Source organism: Hypoxylon trugodes, assembly GCF_022578975.1.
Source record: "Hypoxylon trugodes strain CBS 135444 unplaced genomic scaffold F4822scaffold_3, whole genome shotgun sequence".
Lineage (NCBI taxonomy): Eukaryota > Fungi > Ascomycota > Sordariomycetes > Xylariales > Hypoxylaceae > Hypoxylon > Hypoxylon trugodes.
In genome coordinates, this window is record NW_026250018.1 from 1400012 (window position 1) to 1417752 (window position 17741).

Below are 17741 nucleotides of genomic sequence, written 5' to 3' on the forward strand. Positions count from 1 at the left end.
GGTATTCCGATATACGCCTCCAAATTGATCTACCCCTATACTCAGATTCATCGTTTACACGTAACCCTTTCGTGCGCCCTAGAATCATGTTAGTAGAAGTCGAGTGATACATAATCGTATTACATACCTGGAAGAAGAATCGGACGACAAAGACCTGCAGAGCACCCATGCAAACCATCATGAGGCATTGAATCAAGCTGAAGTTGACAATTCGAGATTCTGTGCTTCGGACGGTGCTGAAGTTTCGGTTTTCTCTCGTACGGAAGTATTTTTGGTTACGGGCGATAGTGGATAATTGGCCTGACACCTTATATATGGATTCTTCGAGAGCTGATGTCTGTTCGGGAGTCGATCCTTGCTTAGAGGGAAGCTGAGCTCGCACTTCATCCTCAACCTGAATATGGTACGTTAGAATATGCGCCGCCTCCCGAGGAATGGTATACGCACAGCAATCTCAAAGTCGACAAACTTCTCCGAGTAAGTACTCATTTCATTGTCGAAGCAGAATTTGTATTCGCCAATCTCGTTCGCAGTGAAGACGAAATCACCCTGACGCTCCTTTTCTCCATCCAGGATAACCTTATTTCCGGGACCGGTAACTTCGTAGTTTATATCGAAGGAGCCTCCAGATTGGACCTGAAGAAACGGCTGATTAGCTGGGTCGTGGAAGGGAAAATGCGCAGAAACGTACAGCAAAATAGAAAGCAATCTTTGCGCCCTTCTTCTCGGGCGCAGCGAAGAAGCAAGCCTTTTCGTTAGCTAAGATCTTGTATGTTAAAGCAGTCGCTGAAACCAAAGAGACAAAGTAGGCGAAAAGCCCGACCGATAGTAATGTTGGCTTCATCTTGTGATATTATGCGCAGCCGGAATTGTGAAGTTCGTCAAGACTTCTGAACAGCTTGTCGCGATTTGGCTGCTAATCAGAATTGCTGCTAACTGCCACGCTTCAATCAATTCAATGGGTCCACTTGCATGGTCCAGGGGATGGATTATTAGACGGCCCGGCTAAGAGCTTAATCTCGCATGATGTATTTAGGTACTTGGAAGTTACGAGTTTTGATTGGTCAAAAATCGAAGACCTAATCAGATCAGTTTAATTGGCTAATATTCCCACCAAGGACCAATGCTAGGGCCGGGGATCCTTACCAATAGACGAAGCACGGGCTCGGAGCCACCAGCGGGGATTGTGGGGAGCTTCAGCCACATATGTAACTCTATCGCTGTCGTCACAACTAACATTGCGACGATAGCTCGCGACGTAATCCTACCTTAACCTTTTTACCCTTCTACAACTTTAGATGGCCTCTTCGCGACACCAGTTTGTCACGCCATCATAGGCCTCTAGCTCCGAGGTTCTTCTTTTTTTATCTTAAGATTTCTACCATCTCTTCCTCTCATTTATACATGTTGAAATTACATCATAGATACCTTAAATTACCTACATAATCCCGTTAGTCCATTACACTTACAGGCCTAACTTGATTTCCCCCTATCCTAGCTTACATCTCGACGCGCTTAGGTAGTTCATGATGGGGGAGAACACTAAAAGAGCGACGGCGATCGCATCCGCAGGGATAAGAATATCCTCTATTCTTTTCCTACGATGGGTAAGGCTCCATGCTACTAGCCCACGAAGTACAGTTTGCTGACGTTAACACTAATAGGTTGCCTTACCCGTAAGTTGCCATATTAGACAATATGCAGTGACGCGACCGCTCCGAACAACCACTGACGATTTATACAGGCTTTCATTCCTATTGTTTACACATTATTCGCCATCTATACCCCAAGTTTCATCTCGAATTATTTGAACGAGCCTAAATATGCGCTTATTGACGAAGTCGACGTGGTCTTAAAAGAAGATATCGTGAATAAGGATGAAATTGCGAACGGCACTACAGATGAAGCCATCGTGGTGGATGAAGTTGACGTGGAGGAAACAGCTGCTATATTGCCGAAGCCGTTGAACCCAATTAGCACCTTGCTAAAAGGAACACCAAGCCCTAATAGCCTGTTGCTGTCAATTGCCACATTTCTAATCAATGTCACGTGCGTCGCGATGCTCACAGATATGGTGTACTCACCTCGGTGGTTCCACCCTAGTCACGACCTTTCATTTGCGCGTGTTGGGTATGTTTCAGATACAGAGGCGAAATTGCTGATCCGAGAGCCCGATCAGACCAAACTGCCAATCACGGTTCAGGTTCATATTAAGGATGCGAAAGCGCCCTTTGACAATCCTCTATGGCAGACCGCTGGCAGTGTTCTGTCGACTTCTAACGAAACTGACTTTACTTCGGTGGTCACTATTTCCCTAAGCAATTCCAAGCAGCGTGTATACGAATGGACCACGTCGAACAACCACTCTGGCGAATTTACTTCTGCCCCTAAACCAGGGGTTATGCCCGAGCTTTATGATGGGAAATTTACTTTTCTATCCACTTCATGCATTGTTCCTCGTCTGCCCTACTCGCCTTTGGACCACCCCTTGGCTTTTCCGGGAATGAAGCATCTGGCTAAGCTGCTCCCAAATTTGGGCGCGCAATTTATGTTATTCCTAGGCGATTTCATCTACATTGATGTGCCAAAGAGGTTCGAGGATACCGTCGAGAATTATCGTCTCAAATATCGCCAAGTCTATGCTTCCCCTGACTGGCCTGCGGTGGGTCAAAATCTTAGCTGGATCCACGTACTCGATGACCATGAGATCTCCAACGACTGGGACTCAAATTCGACAGGCGTATACAAGACTGCAGTAGACCCTTGGCATTATTATCAAACCGAGGCCAACCCTCCAGTGGCTAAGAAAGCCGGAAGCCAGGGTCTTGTCCAACGTAAGGAAGCCACCTATTTCGCTTTTACTCAGGGACCCGCGAGTTTCTTCATGCTCGACACCAGATCATATCGTTCCAAGAACTCGGAGCCGTTTGATAGTCCAAACAAGACTATGCTTGGTGAGACGCAACTCCAAGATTTCCTTGACTGGGTGCGCCGCCCGGAGCCGAAGGGTGTAAAGTGGAAGATCGTCGCCAGTTCCGTCCCATTCACCAAGAACTGGAGAGTGAACACCAGAGATACTTGGGGTGGCTTCCTCTCAGAGCGTCAAAAGATACTCGAGGCCATGTGGGAGGCCAGTAACCTTGGAGTTGGTGTCGTGATTTTATCTGGCGATCGTCACGAGTTTGGCGCAACCGCCTTCCCGCCACCAAAGGATAGCAAATGGTCGGAGAGTGCAACAGTTCATGAGTTCTCGGCTAGTCCTCTGAACCAGTTCTTCTCGCCTATCCCTACGTATAAGCAAACAGATGATGAGGATGTTGAACTCAAGTAAGTTATCTGGCATTATTGTCGTGTTAGCAGCACACTAATATCAACAGGTATATAAATGCGGGTAACTCCAAATTTGGCGCAATTACGATCGAAAAGTTCGCTCAGGGCGAGCAGAGCAGTTTGAAGTACACCGTCTATATCGACGGCGTGAATAAATGGAATACGGTTATCTTGTCTCCAGAACCGACTCAGCCGGTAAAGGCTAGTGGTGGTTCGTTCTGGGACAGACTACGTAGGAGCATTTAATCCCATCATAGTCCCTATTATAAATGATATACGCGCGCGTCATACACCGGCGTGCTAGGCGTTAGGTAGTCGCGATTGCAATAGATCATGAATTTTTCCGATGAAAAAGATATCTCGTGCCTCGCATTGTACCGTTCTCGGCGTAAATGGTTTCTTTATTCTATTTATATCTACACATTCTATCCCCACTCTATTCTTTATTTTATCCCGACACAGTCTAGAATTGTGTACAAAAAGCTTCGGTCGCATTATCACCAGACATCGTAAATACTTGAGCTGCTGTCAGACGCCGTTCTCCGGCTTGCCGCGGAATGGTCGTAGAGTCTTCTGCTACTTCTGCGTTGCGGTATTCTTACAGGCATTCGAGGTGATAGGCGACCCGGATATCTGATTCCACAATAGGTGTTAAGCTGTGCTTCCTCTAAGTGTCGTAGGAGTTGCTCTGCTGCTCCCCGGTCCATTCCGACCAAAGCCCGCCGCATGCGGTCTCTGATTACTTCGAGTCTCTCCAGAATACCAGGCGCTGTGTAATTTTCATAGTGTAAGTAAGGATTGCCTTCGTTTTCCAAAGGCGGATGGCTTCGGCGGTAGGATGTTCTAGCTGTGGGTGGTGGTGAGGGGAATATAGGAGGCTTGGAGTTGCGTAGTGATGATGTGGTTTGTGCTGCTCGTTGGGTTGAGGGGTTCTGGAAGGATACTCCACGGCGATCGGGAATCTTTTCTTGGCTCGTGTGTTTAGATGATAGAGGGTTTTGTTTCTTTGGATTTTCTTCGTTTCGCTTGAGTGCCGGATGGATATGATGGGGTGTTGGCGACAAGTCGCCTTCAACTTCACATTCCTCGTTTGGAGCGCTCCTGGTTTTGCCTTCATGAATACTAGGTATTACGCCGGATCTTTTCTTAATTGGATTCCTAGGTTGTGGTGACGGGGAAACCAAGACGCCATCTGAATCATCTAATCGGGACCCTCGATTTCTAAACATATCGGCCCGGAACAGATCTATGCCCATGGTTGACTTATAAGTCTGTCTCTTAAAGCTCCCTGCATGGTGTCTTGGCTCATCCCCTAGTCCATTCACTTCTGTTTTTTGCTTTGGAAGCGGTTTGTAGATGTAAAGGCAATTCTCAGGATCCAATCTCTCAGGAATCATATGTGCAAGCTCCTGCTGCATGTCGTCGGGAATACGTACGAGATATGCACGAGGACTCGCAAATTGCCCTCTTCCGTACCCTGCTATTAGGGATGAAGGTGTTGAAAGCGGTGAAGAGCCTGAATTCCCGTTGACCATTTCCGTACTCCTGGTCGCCCGATGATTTGGTGGAGTCATTGGAGATAGTGTACCTGGTTGATTATTATATGATGCACGTGTAGGCCTTTCTTGTCTTCCTGGATGCCCATTCGCACTCGACATCTGCGAGTATGAAGGATCATGGCGATTTGTCCGCAAGTCCTGCATAATCTCCTCCTCGATCACCGGAAGTATATATTCATTATGGAGCGGGCTACGTCCCTTGTTAACAGGTCGTCTTCGTATCGGTTCTTTGACTGGTCTGCCCGGTTCCTTCGGGCCGTGGCCTTCAAGATTCTTATTCCTAGGTAGTTTAAGGGGTTTTACACTGTATGGATGCTCATGCGGCCGTGGATCACTTGGATGTTGCTCATTAGGTCGATCTGCGGGCTCCAATTCGGCTGGGCTATTTGATCGGCTTGTAGGTTCAACTCCTGGTTCGACTTTCTCGCAATCAGAGTTTTGGGAAGTCCTATTGCTACCCCTTTTCTGAGTGGTCTCCTTTGGAAGCGGTCGTCCTAGGGCATCGAAACCCTTTTTCAGGCGTGGATAACGTTTCGCGAAATAAACAATACACATTCCTATGGAGAATAGGACGAAGAATATCAAGAGCAAAATAGATACTACTATTGTTGGTTCATGGGGCATCGGCTTGTTTTCGCTAAGGGTCATAACAAGAATAGCACCAGTAGAGAGGGCGATAAGCAACATGATAATAAAGGGAATGACTTTAAAAGTGATGTCTCGTACACAACTGATCTTTCGAGGATATTTGGGTGTTCCATCACCTCTTTCTAAGTCACTCAGTGGTGAACTTATCGTTACGGCTGTAGCCATGACGGGACGTACCGGATGATAGAATATAGCGTCCCTTGAACTGAGCGACTCGAATCATTTGTATCGTATTTGAATACCAAGTCTTTCTTTAGTAGATAGAGCTCGAACAGATACGTACATTCCACAAGCAGGTCTTGAACCAGTAGTTATTTCGACGCCGACGAACAAAGGTTAGCCACCAGAAACCTCGGAAAAGAGTAGAATAGGCAATATCGAATTTAATTTTACGAATAATTATCTATTTGCATTCTGTAGTCATTATATCGAGTAAATTCTATGGATCGTACCAAGGTATCTGACTTCATGTTGCGTTATATTGTGTCATGAGGGCAAAGATTACTAGTAGGGAATCGTGAATGATTCCGCGATATGAAGAAAAGTTTTAAGAAAATATAACGAATAATATAGCGCGCATAAGACTAAGGGTAAGTAGAAATTATCAGCAGTTGGTTCATAATATGGATATGGTTATAGGTCTTGTTATAGACACTACCTTAGGCAGGTAGGTACCTAGATTGCTGTATAAATAGAGGCTTAGGTTCAAGGCCCCTCTGTATTATGTACCTAGGTCGGTTTTACGGGTACATGAGTAGCCTGGAGGAGGCCGGGCTGTCTGTGTGGCGCAGTAGGGGTGTTTAGTCGCTGTAGCCAATACCTAGGTAGGTACCTAGACAGAGGTTAACTCACCCCCTCTCCCCGCTATAATCCCTTTTGATACCCTCTTCCTAAACCACCTTTACTGCCCATCAAGACCACACATATTCTACCCATTAACTATCATATAATAAAGAACCTTACATCATTAGAGCCCTGCTATATATCTCTTGTTAGCGTCTAAAATGAATTTTAAATCAAGTATGATAAGATGCAGCCGACATTTGACAAGGTTAGCGACTTCGTCTTACCTCTTCAAACGATTGATGAGAATTAACAACACCTATAGTCGGAACTATATGGCTCGCCGTGGCTGGCAACGCCCATCTCAGCTGCGATTTCGAACGCTGGCGACAGCAACTACTAAACCTCGTGCCCAATTCACAAGTGACTGTGTCAAGTTTGAATGGCCTGAATCTAATGATAAAGTACAGCGGACTAACCTGTGAGTAATCTGGTCTGCGTGAAATACATCGGGTTTCAGTGATAGTAACATTAGAAAGCCCCAACTTGTGGTTACGGTACGTTATATTTCTAAGAACGGTATACACAGTACGACTCACCTTCTAAGTGACAATTGCCGATGCAACAGCTGCGTCAACCAGGATACCATGCAGAGGAATTTCAATACTTTCGACGACGTACGCATTCTCCCTTTTATTTGAGATACACATACTAAATGTCATTCAGATCCCCATTGACGTACAGCCATCCCGTATTACGGAAATCCAAACCGGACTTGAAATAGAGTGTAAGAGCTCGTCGTATCCGGATAGCATAAAAAGCACCACATGCTCATTTGAACAGGGTCGAGAGACCATCATAAAAGCTTTTACCCATGGGACTTTCTTGAATTCTACCTCTACAATTCGGAGCGAGATGAAGAGCCTATCGAGTACGTGTCTTTACGGAGTAGGTTGGATCTATTTGGCTTACCTGTTGTAGGATCGAGTATTTCGGGGCACAAGGACCGCAGGATACACAATCAGATTGGCCACCGTCTTTAAAATACGACGACTTCTCTACCGACGAAACCAAATCAGTCGGACGTTTGACAGATTTAATCGTAAGTAGTTGCTCGCATCACGTTCTTGGAAACGCCGTGTTCTTATGAATGCAAATAGAGACGCAGGGGTTTCGCATTTGTTACTGAAGTGCCATTCGACACCGCTGAGCCAACTCAGAAACTTCTAGAGAAGATCGCTTTCATCAGACAGACACATTACGGTGGCTTTTATGATTTCATTCCAGATCTTTCCCTCGCCGACACCGCCTATACAAACCTAGCCCTCGGCGCTCACACCGATACCACTTATTTTACTGACCCTGCGGGACTACAAGCGTTCCATCTGCTTTCCCATCATGATCCTACCTCCAAGAACAATCCAGAAAAAAGCCTTGGTGGGAAGTCCTTACTGGTCGATGGATTCCATGCCGCGAAGATCCTAAAGGAAGAGGACTCGAAGTCATTTGCCATATTGACCGAAACCAACTTACCTTGGCATGCTAGTGGCAACAAAGGCATCACGATATCGCCAGACAAACCGTACCCAGTCCTGGAACTAAAACCAGGCACTGATAAGATGCACCGAGTAAGGTGGAACAACGACGATCGTGGAGTTCTTCCCCTTGGTAAGACGAGTCTAACGCAATGGTATGATGCAGCAAGGCAATGGCACAGAATATTGAAAAGAGAGTCCCTCGAGTATTGGTTCCAGCTCGAGCCGGGTAAAGTCTTGAGTAAGAGCGCACGACCCCAATGGGAATTTTGTTACTTATCTAAGCCCATAGTATTTGACAATTGGCGTGTATTGCACGGCAGAAGCGCATTTACTGGTGTGCGAAGAATATGCGGTGGATATAGTAAGCCGAGCATTCTTTTTTTTTTATTTTCCCCGTATCCATCTGTCTTGAGACCATGGCATACTAACCAGGAACTTCTAAGTCAATCGGGATGATTTTATCTCGAGATGGAGAAATACCAATTACCCACGGGACGAGATCCTAAATCGAGTTATAGGCTAACTAACATCTCGGCCGCTACCGGCCTTGATCGGCATTACATGTTCGGGTATAAATATCCCTTGGCTGACAAGTTCGGTGTTTTGGGGATAATAAGAGTCCACCCATCCAATACAGGCCAACTTAGTATCTTGACGGCTTTGGTTCATCATAGTTGACAATTTATCAACTTGAAAATGTTGTACTACCATATGGATTTTTCTTATTCGCACGGTGACAATATTCTTCCGTTATATCTCCAACGGCGAGAATCAAATGGCAATCGCCTCACTTTCCTTCTCTCTGCCTGATGTCGTCGGCAGAATCTTCTAGTGATACTAAATACTACACAAGAGATGAAACCCAACATACGCGCTTATCTACCCTACTACTACCACTACTGCTACTGCCCCTCAAGGTGTTACCATGTGTACATGTAACTCAGCTTCATTCAGGATCTTGCATTAGGCGCAGCAATCCCAAGCTCTCTCTCTCATGGACGAGCCGCTAAAAACAAGAGCTGCAGTAGTCTAATTGCAGGCGTTCTAGCAAACCAACCTTGGAACTCTCGCAAACCCGCTTCAGGCGGTTAATATACTCCGCAGGCTTGTTGCCAGGGTACAGATCTGCCCCAGGCGAACCCTTGACTGCACCTGGACGTCATTCTCTTCGGCCCGGCCGCATTACGTCGGCGCAATTCGGTACGATTCAATATAGGACCTGCAGTTTTCGGGATATCACGTCTTTAGATATATTTCGTATGGGTGCTTTATTTTTTTATTCTCTTTCTTGCCAGGTGTCGCCTGGTATCTGGTTTTCTTCGGTTTCTCTTTCATTCGGTTGGGTAGAGAATACCATATTTCTTCCGTTTGTCTAGTTGTATCCAGTTCACTGCGACAGCTTCTTTTATGTTCTCCCTTAGGAAATTCCTCTCGCAACTAGCCGCCAAGATGGCTGACATGAGGACGGGTGCTTTTAAGCACGATAACATGGTAGCTCCAAAGCCGGGCCTAGTACTGCCGTTATTTTCCCTCAAGGGTAAAACAGCAGTTGTTTCTGGAGCGGGTGCTGGAATTGGTCTTGCGGTTGCTCATGCATTTGGTATGACCCCTTCAAGTGAAACTTGGCCTTTATTGAAATGGATTTCATCTTTTCCCCGATGGCCGTCGCAAATCGTTACTAATTGAAGAATAGTAAGTGAGATCTTTTCTAATATATCGACATGGACCTCCCTTACCTCGTCGGCGCGAAACGAAAAGATAAAGAAATTGCCCTTGATAAGCCGTTTAGAAGTCACCATCACTCTCTGTTCTGGGAGATTAACGTGTGATAGGCTGAGGCAGGAGCCAACGTTGCAATTTGGTACAATTCCAACAAGAAAGCTCTTGAAGAGGCTGCCAATATCGAATCAACATATGGTGTGAAGTGTGAGTAAATAAATCTCGGCTATTGAGCATCCAACATGCCTAAACCATATTCTCCTCACTAGGCAAGGCTTACCAGGTCAACGTAACGACCTGGGAGACGGTGCGCGATGCCGTTGATGAAATTGTAAAGGATTTTAACGGCCGAATCGACATATTCGTCGCGAACTCCGGCATCGCGTGGGAAGAAGGCCCTTTTATCGACGGCCCACTCGAAACGATGCAAAAGGTGCTGAAGGTTAACGTCGATGGCACATTATATTGCGCTCGAGCCGCCGCGCTGCATTGGAGGCGACAGAAACAGGAGGGAACCACGAGCGATGGGAAGCCGTTAGAAAACTTCACTTATGGCAGTTTCATTGCCACCTCAAGCATGAGCGGTCATATCGTCAATGTCCCACAGCAACAAATGGTATACAACGCGTCAAAAGCGGCTGTTATCCATGCTTGTATGTCGCTCCGTCCCGAAAACCTCGAAGCCCATATTTATACTAATAAATATTCATAGGCAAATCACTAGCTGTCGAATGGGTTGGTTTCGCGCGCGCCAACTCGGTTTCTCCCGGATATATCAAGACCGAACTTTCGGCCTTTATTCCGGCAGAAACGAAACAGATCTTCAAGGACAGGATTCCGATGGGGTAAGTTTTTACCTTTGCTGCTAGTTTTTGAAAGCTGTTTTCTAACTGCGATTGTAGACGAGAGGGCGAGCCCGAGGAGTTAAAGGGTGTTTACCTATATCTGGCATCTGATGCCGCGTCGTATACGAATGGTACCGACATCATCGTTGATGGTGGTTACTGTGTGCCGTAGATATTTCTTTTCCTTTTCTTGCTGGCAGGGGTTAGAAATTCATATTAAGTGGTTGGGCGTTTCTTCGTCGTTATTTTGTGTTATAGAGGAGGTAAGCGTCAGTACTTCTGAGGTTTACCATGATACCCCTTATCGAGATGACGGGATGATTTTCATTTTCCATATTCTAGAATTGAATTGGGAGTATTAGATTCGATAGAAAATAAAGTGTCAGACTCAAAGCTGAGCTATTATCAAAAGAAGGAATCCGGTTGGGCGTCTTAGCTAAGCGTCACGTGTAAGTGCTAATTTGATGCAGATTTGTAGGCGTTTTAGCATTTCAGCGTACACTATCGCCCTAAATGAAGTCATCGTCGGGGCTGAGGATTAGGTACCTTAGGGCAGATAGGTACGCCATAAATGAATTGGTAGGGGACATGTCTAGAATACTCTTTCTGGTGTAACAATACTTTAGGAGGCACGCGACCGGTACTTCGGCCATTGGTTGCGACGTGTACCTAAAATCTGCTCATCCTGACGCAGCTGGCGCATCCTCGGTCAGTGTAGATACCTTATCGCTGATAGGTGAGCTGACTGACTGGGTACATGTTGTAGCTATTCGTTAGGCTGTCTATAAGGCAGACTTGATAAATAACCTATGACTGGTATTAATTACTCATGGTAATATAGTGTATGTCATTCAGACTTCCTGTTACAAACCCATGAAGCGAACGGACTCAACATGTTCGACCTATGAGAGCGGACCTATTCGGTGAGGCTTCTTCGCCGTATTTGTAGGGAGTTACGTTATCCGAGCTGCGAGCAATGCGGACTAAAGATTGGTAGGATTTAGAGTACTTAGGGTACTTTAGTGGAGGCACCTGCTTGTTTCGTAGGGGACTCCGTAAAAGAGTTGCTCCACTATATTGACGTATCAGACTTGATCGATAGTGGATAGGATAGGATTAGGATAGGACGATAGGACCTGGGCAGCAGCTTCAGGCATGGGCATGGCAAGAACAGGTCAGGTAAGGTACAGCAGGTAGGTACTTCTAATTTGGTGTAGCATACAGCATGAAAGAAAGTCACTTCGTCGCTGCTTGCTGACTTTTTTTTCATGCCTTGTTCAATCAATCCCACCTGCACCTACCCTCGGCCGCCTACGCCTAACTCCAACTCCATCATTTTCATTATTATTTCTCCAGTTTCAGCCCTCGTGCTTCCTCTTCCGCTTCTTCTTTAACAATCGTCTTCATCCACGACCGCCGAGTGCGCAAATACATATTCTTGCCGAATTAATTAATCACATTTTATTTCACCACTACTGTCCATCCTTTGGCCTTTGAAAACGCTGCTAGAATAGGTCACTCGCACGCAAAAGCAAAGGCAAAGGCGCATCGCCCCCCAAAATTCACCATGGACGCAGGAGAAGGCCAGGCGCCTTTCTCCCCCACCGTGGCCGAACATCAGCGCAACATCCAGGTCGACAATGCTATTCGCGCTATTAAAGAGAAGAAGCCTCTACCTGAGATTGATTTTAGCATTCATACTATGGAAGATGGCACTCAAGTTAACACCATGGAACGGGTCTGCAAAGGTACGCTGCCCCTGATCTCTGGAACTACCCCGCCACCGCTTAGACAAGAAGAGATCACCGACTGACTGAATGAACGAACATCTAGATGTGCAAGCTCCCGCCACATTCAAGCCTACCGATGAACAATTCTTCGAGGACGAAACCCATACCAAACCCAATATTACTTTCCTGAAACAACACTTCTATCGCGAAGGTCGATTGACCGAGGAGCAAGCCTTGTGGATCATCAAGACTGGATCCGAGCTCCTACGCAACGAGCCCAACCTCCTAGAGATGGATGCTCCCATAACAGTTTGTGGTGACGTTCACGGTCAATACTACGATCTTATGAAACTTTTCGAAGTTGGCGGCGACCCGGCTGAGACGAGATATCTTTTCCTTGGCGACTATGTAGATCGAGGCTACTTTAGTATCGAGTGCGTTCTATACCTATGGTCTCTCAAGATACATTACCCGAAGACTCTCTGGCTCCTGCGCGGCAACCACGAATGTCGTCATTTGACCGACTACTTCACCTTTAAGCTTGAATGCAAGCACAAGTACTCCGAATCTATCTACGAGGCCTGCATGGAATCTTTCTGTGCCCTTCCGTTGGCTGCTGTCATGAACAAGCAGTTCCTCTGCATTCACGGTGGGCTTAGTCCCGAATTGCACACCTTGGACGATCTGAGAAATGTAGGCCACCGAATACTTCCCTCTCTAGCTAGCGTCTAGACCATAGCTCATTACTAATCCGAAATAGATCGATCGTTTCCGAGAACCGCCAACCCAAGGCTTGATGTGCGATATCCTCTGGGCTGATCCTCTCGAGGATTTTGGCCAGGAGAAGACGAGCGAGTACTTCATGCACAATCATGTTCGCGGTTGCTCGTACTTCTTCTCCTATCCGGCCGCATGTGCTTTCTTGGAAAAGAACAACCTACTCTCTATCATCCGCGCGCACGAAGCGCAAGACGCCGGCTATCGAATGTACCGTAAGACCCGAACGACCGGATTCCCGAGCGTCATGACCATCTTCTCTGCGCCGAACTACCTCGACGTCTATAACAACAAGGCTGCAGTATTGAAATATGAAAATAACGTTATGAACATTAGACAGTTCAACTGCACGCCGCACCCATACTGGTTACCTAACTTTATGGACGTGTTTACTTGGTCCCTACCTTTCGTTGGCGAGAAGATCACCGATATGTTGATCGCCATCCTGCACACCTGCTCGGAGGAAGAGCTCAAAGAAGACACACCTATGTCGTCATCCCCTGGCCCACAGTCTCCTCCCCTCGGAGGACCCTTTGCGGATCCCGATTCGATTGAGTACAAGAGGCGGGCCATTAAGAACAAGATCTTGGCCATCGGTCGACTATCGCGAGTTTTCCAAGTATTGCGTGAGGAGTCGGAGAAGGTTACAGAACTCAAGACTGTGTCAGGTGGACGACTACCCGCAGGAACACTTATGCTTGGCGCTGAAGGAATCAAGAATGCTATCAACACTTTCGAGGATGCCAGAAAGGTCGATCTCCAAAACGAGAGGCTACCACCCAGCCATGATGAGGTTCAGAAACATCAAGACGAGGAACGACAGCGAGCTTTGGAACAAGCTTCCAGAGAGGCCGAAAATGACAAGAAGTTGCAAACTTTATCCAGGAGATTGAGCACGTAAGTTTTGGTCCGTCATTTTTCAGTAGCTGTCTACTAATGACTGAATAGTGATCGCAAGCGATGATGCGGTGCGAGTGTGTATCAGCTAGTTTGTCAAGGGATCCATCAATTTGATGCTTTCGTCTAGCAATTATGCTATTAGACTAGTCTTGGCCTAGCAGATTAGGACACGCCGTCGGGGCAGTACTTTTGCAGATTCCTGATAGGTGATATAGGTGAACCTTTGGCTGATTTGTTGTCTAAACGACATCAAATTAAGGAGTAAAAAAGGACTCAAAAGACGCGTTGAGCAGAAAAGCAATGTCAAACGGCTGATACGGAAATGAGGCGAAGACAAAAGGCCCAAAGGTGTTGGGGGGAATGAAGTCTTAATGAATCTGTTACGGAGCAAATTAATGAAAATCGAGCTGATCACCTTGGGATGGTGTTGGCCATTCCAAATATCTCACTTGGCTTTCTTCCATACTATCGTGCTTCACATTCTAGTATACTTATCGTTTTCAGGAGGCCTGTTGTTGTCTTCGTCTCGTATAGGACATTTTTACGTAGATGGACGCGCAAGCAATAGGATCAATGCAGTTGGCAATGGATACGAGGAATGAACAGCATTAGGATGAGATAGGTCAATGATTATCTCCATAACCACTGTTTGAAATTTTAACGATCAATTATTAAGACTAAACCTTACAACTCTCAAGTTGCTGAATTGCTTTCTTCCTTTTCCTTCTGCTCTCTTTTTTTCCCTTTGACTTTCAACGTATGCGAACATCTTCCATAGATAGTATACCCTCAATTGCCCTTCCTTGGCCCTCGCCCTTCCCCTAAAAAATCGCAACCGCATTCGGCGGACTCGCCACGCCGCCGGGGACATTACACGGCTCACTCGTTACGAAGAAACTCCACCGTCCAGCTTTCTTACAATGTTCAGCCAATTTTTCCAGGTCGAAGAGTTCACCTATCGGACATCCCCATCCGGAAAGCAAGACCTCGTGGAGTGTAAACGGGGAGTCTTTGGGTGTGGGCCAGGATTCAAGAGACGGCTGGTCGCCGGCGACGGCGGAGAAATTGGACCAGAGCCAGCGGAGGAGGGGGATGGAACGCTCAATGCCGCCGAATGAGGGCGGGATTATGGATTGCAGGGAGGAGAGGGTTGAGGCGGAGAGGGTAGCGTGGGATGCGGTGAAGCCCGAGCGTATGAATAGGATATCGCCGAATTTTATCGAGGTTCCTTGGGCTGCGAGACAGGCTTGGAGGGAGGAGAGCGGGATGGAGTCACTTTTAAAGGAGTTGTAAGGGGTGAGGGTTTCGGGGGGTTGGGAGAGCCGCCAGCTGTGGTAGTCGACTAGGATGCCTCGGCCTACGATGCCTTGTTCGGTCCATGCTGTTGGGTGTTAGCTCTCATTCATATCTCGGTATGAGAGTAAGGGGGGTGGAAAAGACATACCATGAATACCGTTAACAGTTGTCTTTTTCCCCTCGGCATCAACGCCGTGGATATCATCCATAGTCACTCCATTGTAGAACAAGCGCTCCTTCTGGTAGGCAAAGTGGCGTAGACCGTCCCATTGCGTTGAAACTTGTGAGTTGAATGTCCAGATATCGTCATTGACCACGCGTGGGTCCTTGCGGATTAGTTCCTGGTGGAATAGTTTCCGCGCGAAGAACGACTTCTCGGATTGTGCGTTGAGTGGCCAATTGAGGGAGATTCTAAACGAAGTTAGTAAATATCACTCATTTGGAATAAAGGAGTATAAGAAAAGTTAGTAGAAGTGAGATAGGATCGTAAATATACCTGTGGCCTGTCTTGATCTCACTTTGGGCGGCGGCGGCTACCCGTTCATTAGTCAGTCGATTCAATGTCCCTAACTCGTCCTTGTCGCCGTAGAGACCCCATGCTGAGTAGGTTGGATTGGTTTTCCCTAAGGGAAGCTCTTCGAAATCTGGAATGCCGTTTTCGTTGAGCTTGAATCCGGAGACTGCCGGAGCCATTGTTTTGCGCAGAAACGAGGTATATATTATGGGTTAGTCTTCCTGTTGGTGTAAAATTTCAATCGGATGTTATTATATTCAACTCTCACGGGTTTCACTAAACAGAAATGAAGGCGACTGAATCTCAAATAGTAATACTTTATTAATGGTAGCACGATCGTGATGAGGCGGGATTGTCCCCTGCACCCATTTCCGTGCACATTCTATCTTTCCCAAAATGCTTTTAAGGGATTCCTAGTGAATGACGCCGATCATATGTAACTGAGCTCCCCGCACTTGGACGAAGCCCGAGGTTGAAATAGGTAACAGGCTTCATAAAGAGCTTGCATCTCTACTTACGAGTCGGAGTTACTATAGCTCCCCACAATGGAAGCCGGATAACGGTTGGTTCGCTTGGCGGGTTAATATATAGCGAGTTACGATGTGGAACTCATGACGTTAGCGTGTTCATGTATATAGGCGCTTGGTTACCATACTATCTGACACTGTAGGAGGTTAATGGAGAATATATTGCGAAATACGTCGAAGCTGATAGAACTGAGAGGTGCATCAACAAGATGACCGCGAAAGGGAAATTTCTGGACCAAGGAACCCACCCCTTATGACCTAGGTAGTCACATACGTTACCCAGAAACAGTACTATTCGAATGTAACCCGATAAAGACAGAGGCGAAGCATTCTAATAGATACTGTTTGAAAAGAAGCATGAATCGGTGCATTGGCACACTAGGCTCCCGTATAATACCTAGGGATATCGGGCGATTGGCAGTCTTCCACCGGTCACCGGCGGGATAAAAGCCACTCATGCGGATGCTGTCTTAATCGTATGATGTGTGACTAGGGAAGGACGATACCAAACTTCTCATAGGGGAAATTCTCTAAGCTATCAAGCTGCTCAGCCCAGCCGTCATCGACAGTGCCAAGTTGCTCGTCGTTGCCAATCGGATACAGTGCTGTCCTACCGGCAAGCACTTCCTTCTCTTTGCCCCTGTACTCAGCCGCTAGGCCCGGATGGGGCACCCATACAGCTCTCATGCCTGCGCGCCTTCCAGCTTCAACACCTAGGACACTGTCTTCGAAGACTAGACATTCATTCGGCTGGATCTCGGCAGCGCCTTCTGGTAGTGATGAGTTAATTGATTGGAGAGCGAGTAGGTAGATATCAGGTGCAGGTTTGCCCCGACCATGTTGAACTCTAGGATCATCTCCAAGAACCCGGTGCTCCTCTGGAATAAGATCTAAAACGGCTTTCATGACCGGTCTTGAGGTTTTAAGGTCATAGTTCGCCTTCTCACTACTCGAAGCAAGAGCGATTTCAATCGGCAATCCATTTGTATTCTTGGCCCTCTTGAGATCCTTAAGTAGCTTCTCTACGCCAGGAAGAGGTTCGCATTCTGGAAAATGAGTTCGTTGCTGTTCACTTTGTTCATTTTTAAACTGTTCTCTTGAGATTGGTAATTTTGCCCAATTGTGGAATGTGTCACCGTTGGACGAGCCGGGAATACCCATAAGTTGGGACTTGACAGACCATGGAAGACGGGGCCGTCCGTATTTAGTCAGGACTATGTCCGCGCATAGGGTGTATAAGTCCTCGGTGTTGATAAGGAGACCATCCATGTCGAATAGACATGCCCGGATTGGGGGAAATGCCATGCTCCTCAACTATGTAGCCGGTTGCTCCCGTCGGAGATTAAATGATTGGATTGAATTGTTCTAGTTTGACCCGGTCCGTTGGTAACCGTAGGAGAACTGTGGTGATATTGTTTGATCTTAATTATTTTTCCTTGGATTGAATGTAGCGGCGATAATCTAGAAGGAATAAATGCGGGAAGTATGGTCTGGCTACGTAATAGATGCATGCGATAGACTTTAAAGGTGACATCTTGATGGACTGAAGACCGACGCCCTTTTCTTATTGGATAA

At 46.7% G+C, this 17741-nt stretch overlaps 7 protein-coding genes across 7 annotated transcripts; 4 read left to right on the forward strand and 3 right to left on the reverse strand.

The window, feature by feature from the left end:
• Positions 1–1232: 1232 nt before the first annotated feature.
• Positions 1233–3694, forward strand: F4822DRAFT_166594 (alkaline phosphatase family protein). Its single transcript, XM_051453219.1, has 4 exons — positions 1233–1607; positions 1665–1676; positions 1745–3327; positions 3378–3694. Exons 1-4 carry the CDS (start codon positions 1527–1529, stop codon positions 3574–3576), a joined length of 1875 nt encoding a protein of 624 aa, XP_051316685.1. The 5' UTR covers positions 1233–1526; the 3' UTR covers positions 3577–3694.
• On the reverse strand, positions 3353–6037 carry F4822DRAFT_442153 (uncharacterized protein). The gene has a single exon (XM_051462961.1). It carries the CDS (start codon positions 5700–5702, stop codon positions 3828–3830), a length of 1875 nt encoding a protein of 624 aa, XP_051316686.1. The 5' UTR covers positions 5703–6037; the 3' UTR covers positions 3353–3827.
• Positions 6038–6420: 383 nt separating this feature from the next.
• On the forward strand, positions 6421–8823 carry F4822DRAFT_166615 (Trimethyllysine dioxygenase). Its single transcript, XM_051453220.1, has 10 exons — positions 6421–6588; positions 6646–6801; positions 6860–6877; positions 6928–6997; positions 7047–7107; positions 7164–7251; positions 7302–7422; positions 7481–8096; positions 8148–8219; positions 8302–8823. Exons 1-10 carry the CDS (start codon positions 6542–6544, stop codon positions 8379–8381), a joined length of 1329 nt encoding a protein of 442 aa, XP_051316687.1. The 5' UTR covers positions 6421–6541; the 3' UTR covers positions 8382–8823.
• Positions 8824–9307: 484 nt separating this feature from the next.
• F4822DRAFT_426763 (short chain dehydrogenase) lies at positions 9308–10594 on the forward strand (the record flags this gene model as incomplete). The annotated part of the gene is made up of 5 exons (XM_051460622.1): positions 9308–9532; positions 9691–9784; positions 9847–10230; positions 10290–10422; positions 10480–10594. 5 exons carry the CDS (start codon positions 9308–9310, stop codon positions 10592–10594), a joined length of 951 nt encoding a protein of 316 aa, XP_051316688.1.
• A 1395-nt stretch (positions 10595–11989) lies between these two features.
• Positions 11990–13893, forward strand: F4822DRAFT_426764 (Metallo-dependent phosphatase-like protein; the record flags this gene model as incomplete). The annotated part of the gene is made up of 4 exons (XM_051460623.1): positions 11990–12170; positions 12256–12845; positions 12913–13826; positions 13878–13893. The coding sequence occupies 4 exons, from the start codon at positions 11990–11992 to the stop codon at positions 13891–13893; spliced, it is 1701 nt and encodes a 566-aa protein (XP_051316689.1).
• A 647-nt stretch (positions 13894–14540) lies between these two features.
• F4822DRAFT_167000 (uncharacterized protein) lies at positions 14541–16236 on the reverse strand. The gene is made up of 3 exons (XM_051453226.1): positions 15622–16236; positions 15274–15536; positions 14541–15210 (listed from the first exon to the last, which is right to left on the reverse strand). The coding sequence occupies exons 1-3, from the start codon at positions 15816–15818 to the stop codon at positions 14651–14653; spliced, it is 1020 nt and encodes a 339-aa protein (XP_051316690.1). The 5' UTR covers positions 15819–16236; the 3' UTR covers positions 14541–14650.
• Positions 16208–17632, reverse strand: F4822DRAFT_166833 (HAD-like protein). The gene is made up of 2 exons (XM_051453223.1): positions 16415–17632; positions 16208–16355 (listed from the first exon to the last, which is right to left on the reverse strand). Exon 1 carries the CDS (start codon positions 17469–17471, stop codon positions 16656–16658), a length of 816 nt encoding a protein of 271 aa, XP_051316691.1. The 5' UTR covers positions 17472–17632; the 3' UTR covers positions 16208–16355; positions 16415–16655.
• Between the last annotated feature and the right edge of the window lie 109 nt (positions 17633–17741).

Excerpts from the sequence above, each read along its gene's own strand:
- F4822DRAFT_166594 (XM_051453219.1), top strand. The coding sequence starts at position 1,527 with ATGATGGGGGAGAACACTAAAAGAGCGACGGCGATCGCATCCGCAGGG. Across the intron at positions 3,328-3,377 it reads GATGAGGATGTTGAACTCAA|GTATATAAATGCGGGTAACT; the intron begins GTAAGTTATCTG and ends TAATATCAACAG.
- F4822DRAFT_442153 (XM_051462961.1), bottom strand. The coding sequence starts at position 5,702 with ATGGCTACAGCCGTAACGATAAGTTCACCACTGAGTGACTTAGAAAGA.
- F4822DRAFT_166615 (XM_051453220.1), top strand. The coding sequence starts at position 6,542 with ATGAATTTTAAATCAAGTATGATAAGATGCAGCCGACATTTGACAAG. Across the intron at positions 6,589-6,645 it reads TGCAGCCGACATTTGACAAG|TCGGAACTATATGGCTCGCC; the intron begins GTTAGCGACTTC and ends CAACACCTATAG. Across the intron at positions 8,097-8,147 it reads CGAGCCGGGTAAAGTCTTGA|TATTTGACAATTGGCGTGTA; the intron begins GTAAGAGCGCAC and ends CTAAGCCCATAG.
- F4822DRAFT_167000 (XM_051453226.1), bottom strand. The coding sequence starts at position 15,818 with ATGGCTCCGGCAGTCTCCGGATTCAAGCTCAACGAAAACGGCATTCCA. Across the intron at positions 15,537-15,621 it reads GAGATCAAGACAGGCCACAG|AATCTCCCTCAATTGGCCAC; the intron begins GTATATTTACGA and ends AACTTCGTTTAG. Across the intron at positions 15,211-15,273 it reads AACTGTTAACGGTATTCATG|CATGGACCGAACAAGGCATC; the intron begins GTATGTCTTTTC and ends AACACCCAACAG.
- F4822DRAFT_166833 (XM_051453223.1), bottom strand. The coding sequence starts at position 17,471 with ATGGCATTTCCCCCAATCCGGGCATGTCTATTCGACATGGATGGTCTC.